The sequence below is a fragment of the Natrix helvetica genome (assembly GCF_964273705.1).
Source record: "Natrix helvetica genome assembly, chromosome: 1".
In the NCBI taxonomy this organism is placed as follows: domain Eukaryota; kingdom Metazoa; phylum Chordata; class Lepidosauria; order Squamata; family Natricidae; genus Natrix; species Natrix helvetica.
Window position 1 is genome coordinate 69915586 of NC_138548.1, and position 22273 is coordinate 69937858.

At 40.9% G+C, this 22273-nt stretch overlaps 1 protein-coding gene across 6 annotated transcripts in view; it reads right to left on the reverse strand.

Moving 5' to 3' along the window:
* Nucleotides 1-22273, reverse strand: part of CCDC9B (coiled-coil domain containing 9B) — a 55250-nt gene that overhangs the window by 18277 nt on the left and 14700 nt on the right. For 5 of the 6 annotated variants that reach the window (XM_081934831.1, XM_081934829.1, XM_081934828.1 and 2 more), the window contains exons 4-7: nt 21810-21968; nt 18597-18746; nt 7645-7719; nt 1485-1669 (exon numbers count right to left, since the gene is read on the reverse strand). In XM_081934831.1, the coding sequence (XP_081790957.1) occupies nt 1485-1669; nt 7645-7719; nt 18597-18746; nt 21810-21968 (569 nt within the window). Of the gene's footprint in view, nt 1-1484; nt 1670-7644; nt 7720-18596; nt 18747-21809; nt 22241-22273 lie in introns of all 6 variants that reach the window. The other variant, XM_081934830.1, reaches the window with a different exon arrangement.

Here is a 22273-nt window from a genome sequence, read left to right on the forward strand (position 1 = left end):
ATTACAAGACAATGATGATCTGAATTACAAAAGGTTTCATAATACAATGTTCTGTTTAGACTGTTCTGAACTATTCCAATCATTTTTATTTAGTCTCCAGAAGTAATGATTGATTAGGGAAAACCCTTACTGTTATGATTTCCAGTTTGCCATAATCTATATACCAAAAATTGATTGTTGGATTTGAGAGAGATATTTATTAATAAGAGAACCAGAGATTTATAAATTGTATAGAAAATAAATTGTGAAGACCTTGTTTCTAAGTATGCTGAGATATCCTTTTTCTCATTCAATTATATAGCTGGCAGTATAATACATCCATTATGGACTGCTGAATTCAAACCATTTACTGAGAAAGAGACATTGATGTACTATCACCTTTCTCCAGTAATCATAAGCCATTTGCCAGTAAAAGTGTTCTTGAAATTTTAGTGATTTCATGTTTACCAGATTACAAAATCTACCAATGACCTCTTTGCATAATCTGCAACATGAAGAAAGCTTAGAGACTGATATTATTTTGACTGGTTGCACCATCAGCCAGATGTTTGGATTGGATTTGGCATTTTTATCCACCTTTTGAGTTCTTCTCAAGGACCTGGGATAGGTAGAAGTTGTTTGATGATGTTAAAGGTATTGTTTCAAGATATAAACTGTTCCAGGCAAAACTGCTCTTTTAAATTGTCTGATGGTGAATCTGTCAATGCTGGTGGTGTTCAAGTGATGCTCCAGTTGTTTTGGGATTCAACCTAAAGCATCTATTACAGGGGTGTCAAACTCACATCATCATGGTGGTGTCACGTGATGAATGGGGACTTTTTTCCCCTTCACTAAACCAGGCATGGGTGGGGCCAGCGCATGACACATCCAGCTTGTGGGCTGCGAGTTTGACAGCCCTCATCCATTACTATTGATACTATCTTTGCTTTCTTATGCCACAGTCATTCTACTTCTATTTTCAGGTCTTTGGTTTTTGTGGTTTTCTGCAGTTCTTTCTCTTGTATTCTCATATCACTAAGTACTGCAACATCCACTTTGCAGATTAGTTGTCTTTTTTATTGACAATTGTTAACTCTGGCATGTTATGTGGCAAGTGCCTATCAGTTTGAATTCTAAAGTTTCGGAAAAATTTGAGTAGTTTGAAGAACCAGCAAATGCCAGGAATGGAGATTTTGCAGTATCCTTCCCCTGCCATGCACCAAGCCACACCCACCAAGCCACACCCACAGAACTGGTAGTTAAAAAAAATGAATTTCACCACTGGCACAGTCCCTCTCTCTGGGTATACTGTTCCAGAGGATGGGTGCCATGAGAGAGAAGGTATGCTTTCTTGGTCCTATAAAATGACAACACTTAATAGAGGAGATCTGGAGCACGTCCACTCTGTCAGAACATCTTGGACAGGCAGAAACAGTTGGAGATAGGTGGTCCTTCAGATCTCCAGGACCTATGCCATAAAGGGAGATAACATGAAGATAACATACATGCACTTGGTTTTCTCTACATCCCAAGCCCGTCGCCATTCACCCCTTGCATTCTTGTGGCGGGTGAGACGCTCAAGATCAATCTGGTCCCGTTCTTTCTTCCATTGCATGTACTCTGACCGTTCTCTCCCAGTCAGGGTGCAGTTTTTCTCTCCTGGGCTCTCCTGAGGAGAGTTCTCTCTTTCCTAATAGAAAAAAAGAATGACTAATTAATATGATAGCATTCCCTGGGTATGCCAAATACAACATGTAAGAGAGTTTATTGGAATAATTTTTAGTAGCACTGGGAGCTTTTACTTGATTTATGACTTAAACATTGTCATTTCTCTAATCAAATAAGTCAGTTTATCAATCTGAACAACACTTAATTTGTCTTCTGTTGATCTTTTCCCCTTTTATCTTCAATTTTATAGGACATGGCCATTTCAAAATATGACACAGTTCTTAAAACGTGGGAACATTGAGTGCTCAGCAAATAAATAGTAATGGTTTTATAAAAGATCATTGCAGTATGAAACTGCATAGGGAGACTCTGAGGTAAAGAAATATGTGTCAGGATTTTTCAAAATTAGGAGCCTAGCATACCTTTCCTATCCTGGTGACATTCAATTATATTGCATTACAATCCCCGTGTCTCGCAAGAGCTGGTAAAGATGGGAATTGTAGTCTACCATATCTGAAAATTTTCACATTGGGCAACCCCATCCTAAAGTAATGAGAAAAAGTTTTTATTGCCTGAGTTATCTGTCATGAACTATTCAAACCATCCATACTGACAGTATACAAGTGGGAGTTAACTTGCACTTCCAAAATGCACATGTACAAAACGAGGGACACTTCTTATGATATCAAAATGGTAAATTGAAAGTTTAAATGGCTGGGCCTACTTTGGAAATGTTTCAGATCTTGTACATGACACATCGAAGGAGAGGTGTAATTAAAGTTGATTTCCCAAACCTTTTTTTTAATAAATAGCCAGATAGTTTCAGTGATTCTGGCTGCCAGTGGGATTTGAACCAGGAACTTCCTGGTTCAACACCTTTAACTATTCTATTGCACTTAAATGTACATAGCCAACTTCTTCCACTGTAGGGGGCTCAGATGGCCCTGTGCACTAAACACCATCAAGTACACAAGTACACAAGCCAGGGCAATGTTCCTTGAGGAGATAATTATTTGCCAGCCTCCAGTAGCCTTGTGATTTATTGTTGTAACAGCTGAATGCTAGTCTTGCTGAAATGTTTAAAGACTTTAACAACAACAAAGGGTGAAAAATGCAACTCAAACCAAAAAAATAAGAATGTATCTGAAGGAAAAACCATCAACACAGCAAGAGTTTGCTGCAATCCATTTGAAGTTGGGGCCAACCAGCAATTTTCTAGTCAGTCAAGAATATCCAATAGAGAGCCAAATATACAGCTTGTCCTACAACATTATTTTCCCGGGGGTAATTCAATATCCCATCTCTTTCCCCTTCAAAAGTTGCCACCCCCACTTTTCCTCCAAACAAGAATTAATCTCCTTCTATTTTATTGTGGATCAAAATAGATGGGAGGAAAATTAAAGACCAGGAAACCTGTTTCCAAGGAGACTCACCTGTGTGGGTGGGCTAGGGGAAAGGAACAAGAAGGCTTCACTTCGCTACCAGAAGACAGAGCAGTGCCTGACAAACTGAGCCAGATGTAGGTGGGGAAGGAAGATGTTTAAGAGCTCCTTTTGAACTATTGGAAAAACACTGCTGGGTTTAAAAGCCCCAGGATAAGTTTATAATAAGGCTCCCTCTGGCATCCTGATTTCTGTCTGCTTCCTAATTGTTTCTCATAATCTATAATGCCTTACCTACCAGACTTGGGAGTTTAGGGAGTAAGCAAGCAGAATGAGAAATAAGAGAGGTATTTATAGCATAGGATGAAACTTTGGTTGCAGAGGAATACTTTGTGTATAAAGACTCACTTGGGAAGAGTCAGTTAAGACATTTCAAGTCTGAAAATAAACCATAAAGCAACCCAAGAGCCATCTCGGTCTTAATGGTTACAAACTCAGATGGTAACTTCATCAAGCTAGATTAAAATGGTTCATTTTGTAGGCACTCATGGCATTTCTTCAAGGAAAAAAAACCTGACCACGTTGCTAGCCATCTCTATGGTATTTTCATGGGAAATCCATAGTTGAACTACTCTTATGCTTTGGTAATATTTCTTGGCACAGGTTGTTCCCTTTTGGATTCCCAACAAAAAGAGGGCAAAACAGGAGTGCCTGGAGATTCTCAGTCAGCCAAGTTGTTAATTTCTGGGCGAAGAATGGAGGTGAGCTGGAGTGATTTCTAACAGCTCTTTATTCAATACTGCCTGTGAGGCAACTGAACTCCCTGGCTGACACAGCTCCTTTTATAGGAAACTGATCAGCCAAACGACCAATCAGGAGAGAGTATTTTCCCAGTTCAACAGCGGACCAGAATGAGGATTTCAACTGACTACTGACAACTATATCCGTGATGGTGAATCTATGGCACGCTTGCCACAGGTGGCACGCGGAGGCCTCTCTGCTGGCACACGAGCCCCAGTTGACCTTGACCAAGCATGCGCTGCCGGCAATCTGATTTTTGGGTCTAAGCAAAATGCTATACAAGCCATTGATATACATCCAACAGGAGCAGATAGAGGAAAATCCTAGAGAGGCAAGAAATGCACCTCTGAACAATGGAGAGGAATGCTAGAGAGGAATAAAGCTGCATACAGAGCCAACATAATTCCTGAACAGCGTAGGCATGCACAGGGGGGAGCGCGGGGTGTTTGTGTGCGTTTCCCTGTGCTCCATTTTTGTCCCAGGAGGCTTCAGGGAGGCATGCTAGGCCCAAAATGGGGCACGGGGGGATCGCACATGCATGCGGGGGTGGGGCTGCAGGGAGGCTCACACATTGTATTATGTGCACGTGCTTTCGGCCCACGAGGACAAAAAGATTAGCCATCTTTGCTATATACACATAACACAGGTCATGATTATCTCAAATGTGCTTTTTCAAAAGGCAACTGGGCTTTGTTTTGTTTTGTTTTTTCCCTTGAGGAAGACCCAAGAAGCTTCTTCAGTTCTGACTGAATGTTTAGCTCTGAAAATTCAGAACTGAAGAAACTTCTTGGATGAGAAGCGAAATGTCTTCCTCAAGAAAAAACAAAAACAAAGTCCAGTTGCTTTTTGAAAAAGCACATTTGAGAGGAGGCAGGCAAACATTAGATGTGCTTGTCACCTTGAGTTACACATTTAAAAAGGCAAGGTAAAAATATCTAATGAAACAATACAAAAGACACTCAGTCCCACTTCACTCTAAGTCAGGGCTGTCAAACTCGTGGCCCACAGCCTGGATGCGGTACACGCTGGCCACGGCCATGCCCGGTTTAATGAAGGGGGGAAGTCCAATATGTCACGTGACGTTAGCGTGATGATGCGAATTTGACATCCCTGCTTTAAGTCTTGGAGATAATAGAATAAAGTGCTCCCTTTCCACAATAAGCCAAGGACTGGGAGATGTTTCCTTTAAATTGTGACAATTGCAACCATTTCTGATGGCATCCACCTTCTTTGCATGTGTATTTGAACTGCATTGCTCTAATCTTCTCTTACGGTAATATTTTTCCCCTATTGAGAAATGAAGAGCTGTGCCCTGGGACTGAAGTGGAGGCATCTCTGTGTGCAAGCATATTACCCAGGCCCAGTATAAAAGGGATAGGAAAAATAAATTGTTATTGGGTGAGACAATATTTATTTACAGAACATAGCATTAACTTTCAAGGGGTTTAGAATAGGAAACAAATATTTTCGTATACACATTTTCAGCTGAACACACGTGGCTGGAAGAGAGAGAAGGAACAACCCAACTTTACTGGAAGGAGGTCTCTGACAATGATGGGAACAGGAGAGTATCAGTGTCAGGAAAGGAGTTGTTTACCTTTCAAGCTCAGCTTGGCCACAGCTGTGCCTGCTAGGCCATAAGGGAGTGAAATTAGCCAGCTTCATTGTACTCCTTTGACTTCTGCTGGGACAGGCAAAGGAGCTCATCTGTGCTGGCTTAATGAGTCACCATCTCTACGAAAGGGAGGCTGATTCAATTTCTGCTCAGTTAATTAAGAGCATTGCTTGGCTCAAAGGAGCCAGGCTCTCCCTCTGGGTTCATAGGACATAGTCCTTGCATGTTGAATCCAGCTTAATTTTCGTTGTTGAGTCGACCCCAGCATGTCAGATCCAAGAAAGCAACTCATCATAGCTGTGAGAAGGAATGGTTTGCATCAGGGGTGTCAAACTCAAGGCCTGTGGGTCAGATCCGGCCCGCGAGGTGCTTAGATCTGGCCCATAGGGTCGCCTTGGAAACAGCGAAGGACCGTCTCACAGTGCCTCTGCCAGTGAAAACGGAGCCTCGGGAGCAGTCCGCTTGGGCCACCACAGGTGCTCCCGATACAAGTGATGTCAAGCTGGCCATGCCCACCCTGATCACAGTCACCCCAGCCCCCAAGGTCAAACACACCCCTGATGTGGCCCTCAGTGAAATCAAGTTTGATGGCATAGGAAAGCTGTTCTGCTGGTTGTACAAAGACTCTCAGCCTACACAAAATCTCACAGATGAGCCTTTTGTCGTCCTTCAATTACTAAGGTGAATCAAACATTTCAAATCTCAGGCAAATGGATCAAATGAAGTGGATCCTTCCCTTCCTGGCACATCTTGGCTGCAGTGTGGTTAACTTAAAGAGTTGATTTGGCAAGCGTAAGTGTGGAAATGTGACACTCAGCTAAGGATACCTTATCAATGGCCATTTTGCACCCTCTGGTGGACATGTACTGAATGGCATTGTGACAGCCTGAACTAATAGCTAACTCAGGGCTGAGGACTGATGTGGTGAAAGAGACCACGAGCAGACCTGCAATATGCTCAGACACTGTCCCAGTCTGTGAATTCTGTCACAATCACTCTTAGACTATAGCTTATATATTATATATATATATAAAAAACGAACCCATCATTTGTTGGGTTATTTCATTCGTTGGATGTGTGTGTATATGTACAGTATATAAATGCTTTTTTCATTTGTTCCAATTCTTGGAAACTGCCTGATTAATTCTGGGATTTTTTGGCAAGATTTTTCAAAAGTAGTTTGCCATTGCCTCCTTCATAGGGCTGAGAGAAAGTGACTGGCCCAAAGCCACCCAACTGATCTGTGACTAAGGCAGGGCTAGAATTCAAACTCTCCCAGTTCCAATGCCTTAATCACTAGAGTAATTAGTTTTAAAAGCGGTGTTTTTTAAACATATAAAATGGTAATGCTAAAACCCATAGCATGAACGCTTTAGATTGACAAATGTATTCACCTTATTGACATCAATTATGTTTGACTAGCTGTGTAGTACTGTCCAGCTGATTAATTGACGACCTGTCAATTAAGCTGTCAGGGTAAAGAAAGCTAATGGAATAGGACAGGGGAGATTCAGATTCAAGTCTACCTTCAAGGATAAAAGTTCATCACGTAATTTTGGGACAGTCCTTCTCAGCCCAATCTGCCTCACAATGTAGTTTTGTCAGGATAAAATGATACAATCTCCCATGCTTGAGCAAAGATGATGATGATGATGATGATTTTTCTAGAATTCTGTAAATTGGCATTTGCCCATCAAAAACAATATCTCATAATCAAATCTAACTGGGTGTAAATGAATGGATGGACTATTTCAGTGTTTCTTGGTAACTTTAAGATGCTTGGACCTCAACCTCCAGAATTCCCCAGACAATCGGCAATATGTTGACTAGGGAATTCTGGAAACTGAAGTCAGGTTGAGAAATACTGGTTTATCTATTCACTGTCTGATCTGTTAACTGGCCACAATTAGACATGATTTATAAAGTGAAAAATGCAGTGGCACAACAAAAGAAATAAAACAAAATGGGCAAACTGGAAAACAAGTGAACACTTTCACATTCAGGTGTTCGTGGGTAGAAAAGAAACACGGTCACCTTCAATTCACCTTCTACCAGTACATCAAAACAGAAACATTCTGGTTAAATTCATGGTTATGTAGCTGGGAAAGAACCCAAAATAAGGTACTTTCAAATAGATCCTGTTTATAACGCATATGTGTGTGAGAGTAAACAAAACTGAACGTGGGGTTCAACCCTCACCTTTCTGAGGTATGCAGTCTTCGGATGGTTGCCTTCACCAGACCACTTCCTCTCTGTGGTTTTCCTTTCATCTGTCTAAAGAAATAAAGAAGGATGGTCTCATTTATTTTTTCAGAAACAAAGAGACTACCATAAACATGGGGAAAGCCCGTAGAGCAGGGGTGTCCAAACTTGGGAACTTTAAGACTTGTGGACTTCAATTCCCAGAATTCCCCAGCCAGCATGGCTGGCTGGGGAATTCTGGGAGTTGAAATCCACAAGTCTTAAAGTTCCCAAGTTTGGACACCCCTGCCGTAGAGCTTGCAAGAAAAAAATCAAGCATTTTTTAAAAAAAATTAGGAATGGATAGAACAAAGACTATTTACTAAGTCTGCACTACTATGAATCTTTCATCGTTCCTATCACACATCTCCTCCCACTTATGACTGTAACTTTGTTGCTTGTATCCTTACGATTTATATTGATTGTTTCCTAATATGATTTGGTTGCTTATTTGTACCCTATGACTATCATTAAGTGTTGTACCTTATGATTCTTGACTAATGTATCTTTTCTCTTATGTACACTGAGAGCAGAGGCACCAACGACAAATTTCTTGTGTGTCCAATCACACGTGGCCAATAAAGAATTTATTCTATTCTATTCTATTCTAAAAGCGACCATCGAGGTTGTTTCATGAATTTATCCAACAGAGAAGAAAGTCATATAAAAAGAAAACGAGCAAGGTTCTTGCAAATCCCTTCTATTTCAGTCTGCTGGCAGAAAGTAAGAGTAGGGCTGTAACTTGGCCTTTATCTATATCAGCACATTTATTAAAAATGTATAGAGAGAAAGCGCTTCCACATGGCATTAAGGCATTTCCGTTTGATTTGATTCACTAGTTGAAAGATACTTTTAAAATCCTGGACATAGTAACTCTCTACGGTCTTCACGAAGCCAAATGGTGTGTCCAGGTATGGACCATAGGGCCAAATGAGGAATTCTAGGATTTGGAAGATTCCCAATATATCCCAGATAGTCAGTGATGGCCACAATATCAAAGCCAGCACAGTGCTATCTTTGTCAATTGAAACTATAGACATACAACTACAGTTTCTGCTATAATGTTATTTTTGTTGACTATTATTGCTATTGATGATGGCCATTGTCCTGATTCATGTGGTGAATTGGGCAGCTATATAAATATAAATATTAGATAAATATTTCATCTCTTTGATAAAACAGTTGAACAAATCAACAGTTACTTGGAGGCTGCACAGCCAATAAGAAAGTTAAAATGCCTTCATTGGCCATATCCTTCCAACACAATTATTAATTAGTTCATCTTATTGCTGGGCAGGGGGAAAAACACCTATTTTAAAGGGATACATGGCTGCACCCTCAAAGAACTGAATGGCAGGGAAGGAAGGTCTTTCTCTGTGTTAGCTGAGTGGATGGCTAGCTAGCAGGCAATAGCAGCAGTGAAGAAAGGGCAGCAGCAATTTTATTTACAGATGCTGAGCCAGAAAAACAGGGTGAACATGCAGGGTGGGACATTGACATCCAGGAAAAGGGGTTTGGGGACTCAGGATGTCCTTACATCTCGCTGCACCCCTGCAAACCTGTTCCACTCCCATATTTCTCTGGCAAGGCTGGGAGTATGCATTTGCCAAGGTAAAATCTAGTTTCTGCATAGTCAGCTGCTGGTGAAGACATGTCATTTCACTTGCAGCATGAAATGGGGCTGATGATTGTAATTCTTGTTCCTGACTGGCTGAGCTGCTGAGCATATAGTACATTTTGTGCCATGCAAGAGACAAAAAGAATCAACACGCTTCCTACCCTCGTTAATAAATCAATCTACTAAGCTGGTTCAAAGCCCCCTATATAAAAGTCTTTCTAATTTTACATCTTTCGTATAGTTTTTACAACCTGGTTGAAAGCTGCATGTGTGTGAAATCAATCCCTCCTCCAGCTTTATATTTGAAAACTAAAATACAAAAAAACCCCTCAGTTTCCTGGAGTTGTTTTTTTTCAAAAAACACAGGATGCTGAGAAGATGAGCAAACTGGAACGAATAAGTTTTACTCCTGCTAATTGCCTGGGCTGGAACCCTTTTATCTGAACATTAATGTTCTTCCATAGATAGAGACACAGAGCAATGGAAATCCCATTTCAGGGTTACATTCAATCTCTCTCTTTCATAAAGTATGGGTTTACATAATGCTTATTTTTTATTGTACAATTTTCTTACATTTGCAGCAAAACTACATTACAATATCCATAATGTTGGAAGGGCAACTTAGGAAGTTGGGGGACAAGGAAGAAAGACAGAAGATGGCACTGAGTTGCATATGCTGATATTTTTAGCTGATTCCAATGATCAATATACCAATTCAGTCCCTTGTTCTGATTATTATTAGTTCTAGTTTAGAGAAAGAAAGTGCTCCTTGCTTCCATCCAGGATGTCAGCAGATCCAGGATGTCAGTTTTTAATAATAATAATAATAATAATAATAATAATAATAATAATAATAATAATAATAATAATTTTATTTGTTAGCCGCAACCCTCTCCCGAAGGACTCGGGGCGGCGTACAATCAAAACAAATAAAATACAGATAAAGACAAACATACATAAGAACAAAGACATATACATGTGCATGGAGGAGGTAGACTAATGAGTGAAAACAATTAAAAAACACAATTTAAAATCCCATTGAATAAAATTACCAAATTAAAAACCCGTCAGGAGTGATATGAGGTTATGGTTGAGCCAGGCCAGATATTTGGAATAGGTGGGTCTTGAGCTTTACACGGAAGGAGCGGAGGTCAGTGGTGGTCCTAATATCCGGAGGGAGGTCATTCCACAGGGCTGGGCCCGCCACAGAGAAGGCTCTGCTCCTAGGCGCCGCCCCTCGGCACTGTCTGGTGGACGGCACCTGGAGAAGTCCCTCTCTGTGCGAGCGAATGGGTCGTAGGGATTTTTAACCTAGTTCTTCTTTCTTTTTTTCTTCATAGTAACAGCATCAGGTGCTAGATCAGTGATGGCGAACCTATGGCACGCGTGCCACAGGTGGCACGCGGAGCCATTTGTCAGGGCACACGAGGCGCTGCCCTGTTAGCTGGCCAGCGCGCATGCGCACGCTGGCCAGCTGAGTTCACCATTTTTAAAAGCCATTTTTTCGCCCTCCCCAGGCTCCAGAGGCTTTATAGGAAATGACTTCCGGTTTGCTCGGAGGGTCGTTTTAAGCGTTCCGAAGGCTTCAGGCACCATCCGGACAATTCCTGAAGCCTTCGGAGCGTTCAAAACGACCCTCCAAGCAAACCAGAAGACTTCCGGTTTGCTCGGCGGGTCGTTTTAAACGCTCCGAAGGCATCAGGGAAGCCTCCGGACTGTCCCTGAAGCCTTCGAGGGTCATTTAAAGCATCCAGACGGTCCCTGAAGCCTCCGGAGGGCCTCTGGGGGGGGGTGGGGGGCTCTTTTCCCCTCCCCAGGCTCCTATAAAGCCTCTGGAGCTTGGGAAGGGTAAAAAAAGCATGTAAAAATTGGGGGGGGGTTGCGCCAGTTGTGCGCGCATGCGCACTGGGGGTCGCACATTGCATTATGGGTGCAGCACGCCCACACACAACCCCCTGCACTCCCCCCACTTGTGGCACACGAGCCAAAAAAGGTTCGCCATCGCTGTGCTAGATGGTTGTGCTAAAATCAGGGTTTGCTAGATTCTGGGGTTCCCTTAGAGTACCATGATTTTGGATTAAAAGAATGGATTGTCAATTCACTAAAAATGTCATGTTCTTTTAATAACAAGTATGGAATCATCAACTGACATGTTTAGACCATAGAGAAACCAGCCTTGTTAAGCTACCAAGTCTGGGATTATAAAGATGGAAGAACTTTTGAAATGGTGAAACTGAACTGTTTGATCAGGGAGAAGGCAATAAATACTTTTATAAAGGTTGGACACATCTTATGGTCTTTTGCTGAAAATGGAACAAAACGAATGGGTGAGTGAAAAGATATGAATGAGATGGCTTGGATTTTGTATAAATGGTGTTACGGGAGATGAGTGGTTAACATCCCTCAGTGTTATCTGGATTTCATTTTGACTTATTGGTTCTAAGGAAGAAGATAATGCAATGTGATAGATGATGTCTATCCCATGTAGGCTAAATCCATGTCTTACCTGGCTTTTTTGGGAAACACAAGAATTGGGGATGAATGTCTCAATCTGTGAGATGGTCTACACCAGTGCTTCTCAACTTTGGCCCACCTGAAGATGTGTGGACTTCAACTCCCAGAATTCTCCAGCCAGCTCTGTTGGCTGGGGGATTCTGGGAGTTGAGGTCCACGCATCTTCAGGTGACCAATGTTGAGAAACACTGGTCTATGCCATCTCAGGATAGGAGAAACCTTGCAGAATGTGGTTGAATGAGAACTTCCTCCTGTATCTAATGAATTAGGCAACTGTTGCCCAGTCTCTAACCTTCCCCATTTAAAGGTAAAGGTTGCCCTTATACATATGTGCTAGTCATTCCCGACTGTAGGGGGCAGTGCTTTGAAACCCCCTAGAATTTCAAAGGTGAAGAGCCAGCGCTGTCCAAAGATGTCTCAGTGGTCATGTGGCCAGCCAAAGGCACCCGGAACGCTGTTACCTTCCCACCAAAGGTGGTTCCTATTTCTCTACTTGCATTTTTACATGCTTTCAAACTGCTAGGTTAGCAGAAGCTGTGACAAGTAATGGGAGCTCACCCCGTTACACGGTGCTAGGGATTCTAACTGCCGAACCGCCGACCTTTCTGATCAACAAGCTGAGGGTCTTAGCCACTGAGCCGCAACATCCTTGTCTTCCCCATTTGGAAAAGGCTTTTTAGAAAAGAGGGGAAAGAATTGCCTTCTGGCAAGATGGGCCAGAATTTAATTAATTAATTGTAGAAGTATAACTACAGAAACCTGATGAAGAGATAACAAATTATTTAAACCCCTTTCAGTCAGGCCTGGATATTCAGCTAGAATTGCAATGGTCACCCTATGGATGATCTCTGTCAGGAACTTGATGGGACAATGTAACTCTCCTGGTCCTCTTTTGTCTTTCATATCACCAACTATGGTGTAGAATGCCTATGAGAATTAGAAATTAAGGACACTGTTTTGCAGTGGTTTCTTTCCTTCTTGAATAAGTGACAGCAGTTGTAAGGGGGAGGATGTCGATCTCATTGGACAGATTAGACCATGAAATCAACTTCATTGGATGACTAAAGCAGATTTTATTGAGCATGGTTATCATAAAAGAATCTTACAAGTCGGGCTGTTCTGATTTTGATAAATAAAATGTTTTCAGGAAAACTGTAGTTAAAATGTTCAGTAAATAAGTTGGCACTAATTAATCAACAGCTGTTTACTTTAAGAAAAGCCACACTGCATCATGCAAGCCAGTGGTGGTTTCCAGATCCTGGTGCAACTGGTATAGTGCAATGGGGCCGGGCATCCACCACATGAATGTGCCCATGCACGCAGCACGCGTATGCATACTTACAACCCGTGATCTTCCAGCTCTTCGATGGAGCATCACACAGTTGCCATACGCTCTATGTGCGGAAGCCCCAAACAGCTCAAATACAGGTAAGGAGCGTGCGCAGGCGGGCCCTCCCAAGCACCGTACGGGAACGGTACCTGGTGCTCCCAGCAGGCACCGGTATGCCCATACTGGGGCGTACCGTTGGTATCCCACCACTGATGCAGACACAAAATCTGAAAAGACTGAGTCAGGTTCTGAGGACAATGTTCCCCCTGCAGGTCAGGGATATATTGCTATTGCCTGTTGCTAACTCTGCCTTACAGGGTATTCTTCCATCAGAAAAGTTCCACGTTGTTCCAACGATTCAAACAACCAACTTGCTGCAGCCAACTTGCCATGGGACAGGAGTTACACTAATATCGAAGAAATAGCCCTGTAGAATCTTTAAAGGAGGGATGCCAAAGGAGGGACAAAATAAAATGTGAATAGCTAAAATTAAGATGATTCTTAAATTATTTTAAATAATTAAATTGAATTGTCCTGCAGTGAGTTGTCCTGTGGCAAGTTGGCCATGGCAAGTTGTCGGCCATGGCGAGTTGGCCATGGCGAGTCGGCTGGACAGTATCGAAGATAGCAGTTTTTGTGAAGTGTCTTTTAGTGTGTAAACCGTAGACGCAGCAAACCCAATTAGAAATAAAGTAGGATCCCTGTCCTTCTGTGCCTCTTCACTTTTCTCTCTGCCAGCTTTGTGTTGTTTAAACTAACATATTGCAATCGTCTGGCAGAGTCTGCACAGCACCAGGTTACACATAGCCTTCCATAAGAAAGGCAGTTGCTGCCAAATGTACTGTTTATAACCCTTTGAAATGCCAGGATCAAATATCCGTGTTCTTCCCTCCAGGAGCCCTGGGCTCAGGGACAATGGTGCACTGTTGCTGGGAAAATGCTGGCTGTTAGGGAGAACCCTGAGCCGGCTCTGTTAGCTGTCTCTCCCACGCATGATTTACACTCTTTGATTCAGTGCGTCCATTTGATTCCCAGCAGGTCCATCAAACATCGCACATGAAAAAAAAAATAGTCTAGGTCCATCTAGGGTTGCACAGTTCTATAGACCTCCCCCTTCAGCATGGAACATTTTCTTCTCCCTTTTCAGGCAAAAGTGAGGCCAGGGCACTCTCCCACTGCCATTGCGTTGCACCCGGTGGAGCATAAAGGACACACACAAAAGGTGCTGTTCTTGGGTTAATCTTCTCTGTCAGCAGCAAATCACTTAGGCTTCATCAGTTTCAGGCAGTCTTAAATGTGTTTGGAAACTTTGGCCCAGGAAGCCTAAAGTAATACACTCTTTAAAAAGCAGCATTTACTGTCAGAGGGAGACCTCCCACCGTAGAACCAGGGGCAGATTGCTGCTGGCGTTAGTGCTAGTTCGCAACCCGTGCGCAACATGTATAAATTGTACACAATGTAAACGAAAGAACAATTTACACTGAGCTGCGCACGCACAGTCACTAAAATGGACCTCCGCTCCTTCCGCCAGAAGCTCAAAACCCACCTATTTCAGCTAGCCGGCCTGGCCTAATTCAAGCTTTCCCAACTCAGTTTGTATTTAAAATTTTACAGTTTGGTTTTAAGGTTAGGTTTTTTAATTTTTATAAACTTGTACAGGGGTCTGTTTAATCCGATTTTAATTACATTTATTATCGATTGTATGGTCTTAATTTTGTACCTGTACACCACCCCGAGTCCCTTCGGGGAGAGGGGGCAGTCTAGAAATCTAATAAAATAAATAAATAAATAAATAAAATCCAAAATGGCAGCGGCCAAGCAGCAGCAAGGGAACCAATTCAGGGGTGTGGCAGGCCTGGGTCCCTGCTGGTTCTGCGACCCAGGCCTGAATTCCACTACTGGTTTGGCTGAACTAGGCCGGACCAGCAGAACCCACCTCTGCGCAGAACCTTAGGTTGTAACCTACTATGGTTTGAGACAGTAAATTGACTGTTGCTATTACTATTACAAGATTGACTTTCTATGGAAGTGAAAGTAAAATTTAAAATTTGAAGAAGTGGGATAGAAAAGTTATTGATGCCTTTGGGAATACCATGGGAATACCATGAAAAGAAACAAACACACATGTCAAGAAAAGAACAGAAAAAATAACCAAATAAGTCAGCCTAGAATTCTTGCCTGAGACGCTAATGACCATACTCAAACTATCCTACTCTGGATACATTACGTAAAGAGCTACAGAAGCTCTCTGGAGGAATCTACAATACCAGAAAAAGTAAAAGGAAAGAGAGGAAGAGGACCACCAGAATAAAGTGGATGGATTCAATTACAACAGCAATGGATGCACGGTTAGAAAACTGAATTCCTGTACGTTAGCTGCTCCCGTGATGGGTCCAGAAGCGGAAACACTCCCTCTGAAAAACAGCTCCATGGTTTGGGGATAGTGTTACAGTTATGACTACTACCATAACTCTGATCTAAAGGACAATGCCAGAGAAAGAACATTGTGGAGAAAATCTATCTACAGTATATGGTCATTAAGAATCGACACTGATTTGGTAACAAACAGTCAGTCAATCAATCATTATAAGACTAGAACTGTCTCCTGATCATAACCACAAAATGTCATTTAGAACAACTCTGCTTGAAGAATTTGTGAATGTTTACCTATTGCTTGGTTATGCAAGCTATATCTGGGCTGCAAAACTCCAGCTGACCAAAAGTAGCAGCAACCACTAGGTAAAGTAAAATCTTCCATAATGCAAGTTTCACCTCTATGCTTTTGTTGGGAGCAATTTCAAAATAATTGTTCACTACCTTGTCCTGGGTTTTTATTGTTGTTGTTGTCATTTCCCAGGCTAGCCAGCAATCCCATTTCCCAATGATGTCAAATAAAAACCATGGCCTGATATAACCCAGTTTAGTTTCTGAGCCCATTCAAGGATAGGCAGGTGCTGCGACCTGCTGAGATTAGGCATAATAACCCTCAGAAAATGGAATCAAACCTGCTGATTGCCACCTTTTGGGATAATTATTGCATTTTCTAGCTCTTAAGTTTTCAAGCTCTTACAAACTTGAGGATGGAGGTAGTGAAAAACATCAAATCTGCTGTTCCAGATTATTCTCTTTTATCACAAGTGCTCAAAATCATTTCCATATAGATGCACAAGCTACATATGTATAAAGAAACTCATTCTGTCTACTTGCTCACAATCCAGTAGTGATATGCCTTTTAAGTAAGACAACATATACATCTCATACGTAATGGCAAAAACAACAGCTCTGAGTCAGATTCTCCCTTGTGTAGGATAACATGTTCTCAACTTATTATAGACACTTGCAGCCAATGAAAAATAAGATCACACTTGGAATATTACGTCCAGTTTGCTCGCCACAATATAAAAACAGATGACGATGTTTGAGAAGAGAACCAAGAACAGCAACAAAGATGATTAGGAGACAGGAGGCTGATCTTGGAGTCCTAGTGGACAATCCCTTAAATATGAGTCAGCAGTGTGCTGCAGTTGCCAAAAAAGCCAACACAGCCCTAGGCTGCATTAATAGAGGGATGAAATCAAGATCACATGAAGTATTAATACCCCTTTATAGTGCCTTGATAAGCTCACACTTGGAATATTGCATCCAGTTTTGGCCACCACAATATTAAAAAGATGTTGGGACTTTAGAAAGAGTGCAGAGAAGAGTAACAAGGATGATTAGGGGACTGGAGGCTAAAACATAAAGAATGGTTTCAGGAATTGTGAATGTCTAGTTTAATGAAAAGAAGGACTAGGGGTGATATGATAGCAGTTTTCCCAATATCTGTCACAAAGAAAAGGGGATTCAACTTATTCTCCAAAGCACCTGAAGGCAGGACAAAAAGCAATGGAGGAAAACTAGTCAAGGAGAGAACCAACCTAGAACTTAAGGAGATTTTTTCTCATAGCTAGAACAATTAATCAATGGAGTGACTTGTCTCCAGAAGTTGTGGGTGCTTCAACACTGGAGGTTTTAAGAAAAGATTGGGCAACCATTTGACTAAAATGTTATAAGGTTTCCTGCTTAAGCGGGGAGTTGGACTAGAAGATCTGCAAGGTGCCTTCCAATTCTGTTATTTTCCAAAATCACCTAAAAGCTATAAAATCAAGCAATTAAAATGTTTAGCATTTGTTCCTAAGGGGCTTTATCCTTTGGATGTATTGTTGCTAAAAACCAGCACCAAATTTGATGTCTTCCATCCTCAAACTCAGTAAGAGTTTGAAATTTTCGAGCTAAAAGAAATCATGCAATTATTATTTCAAGAGAATACAATCAGTAGACTTGATTGGGTTCATACATTAAGTTGTGGTCTGTTTTAGCTGTGATTTATTGAACAACCTACAGTCAGTTGAGTTCATATAATATGCTAAGCTATAAAAGTAATTTAAAAGTTTCAATTCACATAAAATTGAAAAATTAAAATTATATCAAGCATAATTACCGTATGCATAAGTTTGGCTTATAAATATTGAATGTCATTTTTTTGCCATTTTCTATACTAGAGATTTTAATTCTATCATTCTGTTTTGGGGGGGAAAGCAGGAATCTGGTAGCACTTTTTCCACCTAAAATGTTTTATTAAAAGTTGAAGTTAAAACTGACTTCATCAGATGCAACTCATGAAAGTTTATGCCTTTTATTACAATTTGTTAGTCATGAAAGATGCTACCAAACTCCTGATTTTCTGCCACTGTCTATTATGATGAATCTCTTTCTAGGCTGTCATTGGGATGGACCAGTTTTTCAAAGAGCTGAGTCCTTGTCATTTTGCCCATTTCCCATCTCAGGAAAACTGGGTGTGAAAAAGAACTGGAGGGGCCAGGGACAGCGACAAAGCTTAATCCCAAAGGATTTGAGAGATGAAGCCTGCCTGATGTATGAATTGTCCTGGTTTTTTTATCCTGGGATCTTTTAGGCTAAGTAGCATGAGCCACTACAACCAATGAGGGACAAAATTGTGCAGCACAGCAACAAGAGGAATAAAGTGAAGTCTGCTAAAATGTCCCAGGAAAAAAAGCAATGAGTCTCTATGGCCTGGTATTTTTAGTAGTGCCCTTGTTTTTCCTCACTCCAAAGAGGATTGCTGTAAATTTAACCAGTCGCCATCATTAAAAATGATCACCAAGTGTCCCTGGCAGCAAAAAGCTTCCTTCCCTTTCTCCTTGTGCAACTGCAATAAAGCTGGACATCAATTTTGTCCTACCATACAGGGAAGAAGCAGCTGGCTAAGTGGATTATTGCCATTTAGATGCAGAATCTGTTCCAAAGGTTCCCCTTCCCAGAAGCTGTTAAGAGAACAGCCACTGTCTCTGCATCAGAAATTGGCTCCCCTATCAACATATATTAAAATTAGCACAAAAATTCTAGACAAGAACCGAAACTCTTGGGAGGAATTTGGAAAGCGCTCACCTTGCCTTTGTTTTCCATTGTAATAGCAATCTGCATTCTTCCTCTACAGAAAGCAAGCCTCTCATCCCTCTCTTCTTCGCTGATATCTGGGACCTCTGCTGGATTCCCAGGATCCTCAGATCCCCATTTTTCTCGGACAACCCGCTTTCCCTGCAAAGGGACGAATGAGAATTACATATTCTTCCTGACAGACAATTCCACACTCTGTTTCACATCCCTTGTAATCCATGTGAAGTGTGGTGGCTTAGAAAATGACCTTAACTTTGGTGCCAAGCATAAGTAGAAGTGTCATACTTTCTTTCCGCTTGGAGAGGTTCTGACTGAAAGCTCAGACACAATAAACCAGGAGGGGAAAAAATCCCTGACAAACTCAAAGTGTTTATCTATCAATCTACAACAAACACGTGGTAGTGTTAGGACACTGTCATTTTTGGGTTTGACCTTTTATTAAGAATACCTTGTTTTGGGTTGCTGCCTATCAACAATAAATTGTCACCTACTTTGTTTTATGAAAATTCTGAGGTTTTTGAACTTCTGATGGGTGCCAAAGAATAGCTTAGGAAAATGGATATGAGGCTGAGAAATAAAATAGAATGCTAAAGCCATGAATCTGATTTCTGTATCACAGTTTGCAACAACTAATTCTCCACAGAAATCTATTCTCTCTAATCAGTCTGATTACTGGGGCAGATCTTCCATGTTTGCTGTTAAGTCAACAAGCTAGAAACTGTTTTTGAGCTCACAAATGAAGTTAAATATACATGTCCCAGGATAATGTTGCAGAATTTAATCTGAGTGGTCCCCGGGACAAGAGGTTTAATCTTCCGAGCTTTCGGACTCGTGCTGGAGCCCATCCTGAGGGAACTTCTGTCTCATCAGAATGTGTGTGAGAGAAGTTTACATTCAGGTGAGAGAGAAGTTCCCTGAAGATGGGCTCCAGTAGGAGTCCAAAAGCTCGGAAGACTAAACCTCTGGTCCCGGTGACCTACCCAAATTGGATCCTTTTTGGTCTAATGAAAAAAATCTACTAATAGATTCTAATCTATAGCATACCTTCCTCCATTGAGTAAGTGGAACCTTCTCGCATAAAGATCACCACCAATAGGTCATTATCAATAATAATTATAGTATTCCTAATAATTATATCAATTCTATTTAAAAGCATTTGAATAAATGGTGTTATGCATTATGACTCAATTTCATTGTTATAAAGTTTGTTGGGTCAGGTTCTAACTTGTGTTGGGAAATCAGTTTTAAAACTTGTTGAAATAAGAAGCTTGGGTGAATCTTTCTCAGCAGAAACGATGAAAAACTAAATAAAAGTATACAGAAGGATGCTAAATCTACTTTCATATCAAACTCATTGGAGGTCTTTAGATTAGAAAGTAAGGATTATTACCTTGACAGAAATACTGTATGCAAGGAATATTACCTAAACTGAATCATTTTTAGGTTAGAGCAATGAGATAACATTTGGAAGCACCTCAGATAGGCCCCCTCCTTAATTCATTGGAGCAAAACAAGGAAGAAGAGGTACAGTCAATCAAACTTGCAAGATTCTGTTATTGTAACTAATCTCAGTAAAAGTAGTCTTAGCCTTCCTGTCAAATTGATTTCTATGTCTGGTTTACCTGGAGGCTGACACTGGGTAATATATTTCCACCGTAATCCTGTGCATATTTCCTTAGAAGCAGAATATTTCCAAGTACAGCAGAATGTACTTCCAGAAAGCTAAATTGTCTATAATTTAGATTTATAAAAGTCACTTAGAGTCTCTGCTGACCTAGGTAAATTATTTTAAATATGATAAATAAAAGTGATTTTGTGCTACCCTGTTTCCCCCCAAAATAAGATCTCCCCAGATAATAAGCCCAATCGGGCTTTTGGGCGCATGTGCTAAAATAAGCCTTCCCCCCAAAATAAGCTCTCCCTGAAAATATTGCAACACAGCAGCAGCCATGAGGTGACCACGCTCGCTGCCTTCTGCACCTCAAAAATAATAAGATGTCCCCAAAAATAAGACCAAGCGCTTATTTCAGGGGTCAAAAGAAAATAAGACTCTGTCTTATTTTGGGGAAAACACGGGTATATATTATTAATCCTTGGATATGAGCAATATAAAAATACTACGAGTTCTTTTAGTTGGTGCCTTCGAGATAGTTGACGATTGGCAAGATTTTGAAAGTAGTTTGACATTACCTGTTTCCTAAGACTGAGAGAGACAGATTGAATGGCACAAGGTTACCCACCTGGTTTTGTGCTAAGGCAGGACTAGATTTGGTTTAGTCCGACTCTCTACTACAAGTGCTAGAACCTTTTTATCCGTTGTGGTATAATGGAATTGACAAGGAGTCTCCCTTCATTTTATCCCAAGTAAAGGATATTGAGCAGAGAAATAATGGCGGGTTAAAAGTCACCCAATAAGCTCCATAGTTGGAGAGGACTTGAATATGGTCTTCTTGGTGTAGTCCTTCTTAACCACTATTGTTTAAACAAGGTATAATGTATTAATCAAAGGTCATGGAGAACTTTTTTTCAAGGTTTGATGAGATTTGCAGTTATATTCCCATGTGATCCACAGTGCCCAGAACCATGTCTTTTCTCCTCAGTCCTGGTCACCATACAATGTGCTGCCAAGAACTGGCCAAATAGAGGCATGAACTGGGAGGTGGATATGAATGACATGATCTGGGGACCAAGTAGATAAAAAAGTATGTATTCCAGTACGTCTTTAGCACTGATTTAGCTAGTGGATAAGCAACGTATTTAAGAATCATGTTGGTTGATTATTATTTTCATTTGTTTTATTGCATAATTCACAGAGTCACAGGCACCATAATAAATAAATAAACTCGAAGAGCTAATTAATCTAGAACGATACAGTATATCTATGAATGGAAATTAATTCCCAGGGGATAGTTACTAAAGAAAAGCTAAAGTATTTATAGCATAATCTAATGTGTTAATATCTATTCTTGAATTTGTGATGCTGCTGAAACACATACAGAAAAATCTGTAATAGCTTTTTTTTACTGAATGCATAATATAACATCTTTAAAATTAACACAAAATCCAAGAGAACTGAAAAAAACAGGAAAAAATACTACAGACAAGGTGTGCAGAGTTTTGTTTGTAGGAAAGTAAGCAAGAGATTTTTCCCAACTACTTTATTGCAGTGCCACCTCTAAAGATTGGAAAGGTCCTTAGACCCACCTTGCCTTTGTTGTCCATGGTCACGGCCAACTGAACCCGTTTCCCCATCCTGAATGTGAAGACGTGATCACTTTCTTCATCGTCTTCCTCACTACCAACCCCAAAGCTTGAGGCAGAAGAGCAACTGCTTCCCCACTTCTCATTCACAATTCTTTTCTCCTGCAAATGGAAGGGAGGTGGTTGCAAAAATTAGGAGCGCTGCTATTTTTTACTTTTTTTTTTTTTTTTTAGCAAAATGTGAAGTTATTCAAGAAAAATCTGCCCCAACATTCTCTTTGCCAGGAATATAAACACTGTAGGGTTGGGTTTTTTTTAAGATTGAAGAACAGCCCCAAATCTGGAAAAAGAAATAACAAAATTGTTACGTATTGAATATATATATAGTTGTGTTAAGCCCTGCTAAAGTGAAATTAACCTTTAGATGACCCTAACTGTTCACTCTGCTAAAGTGAAACTAACCTTTA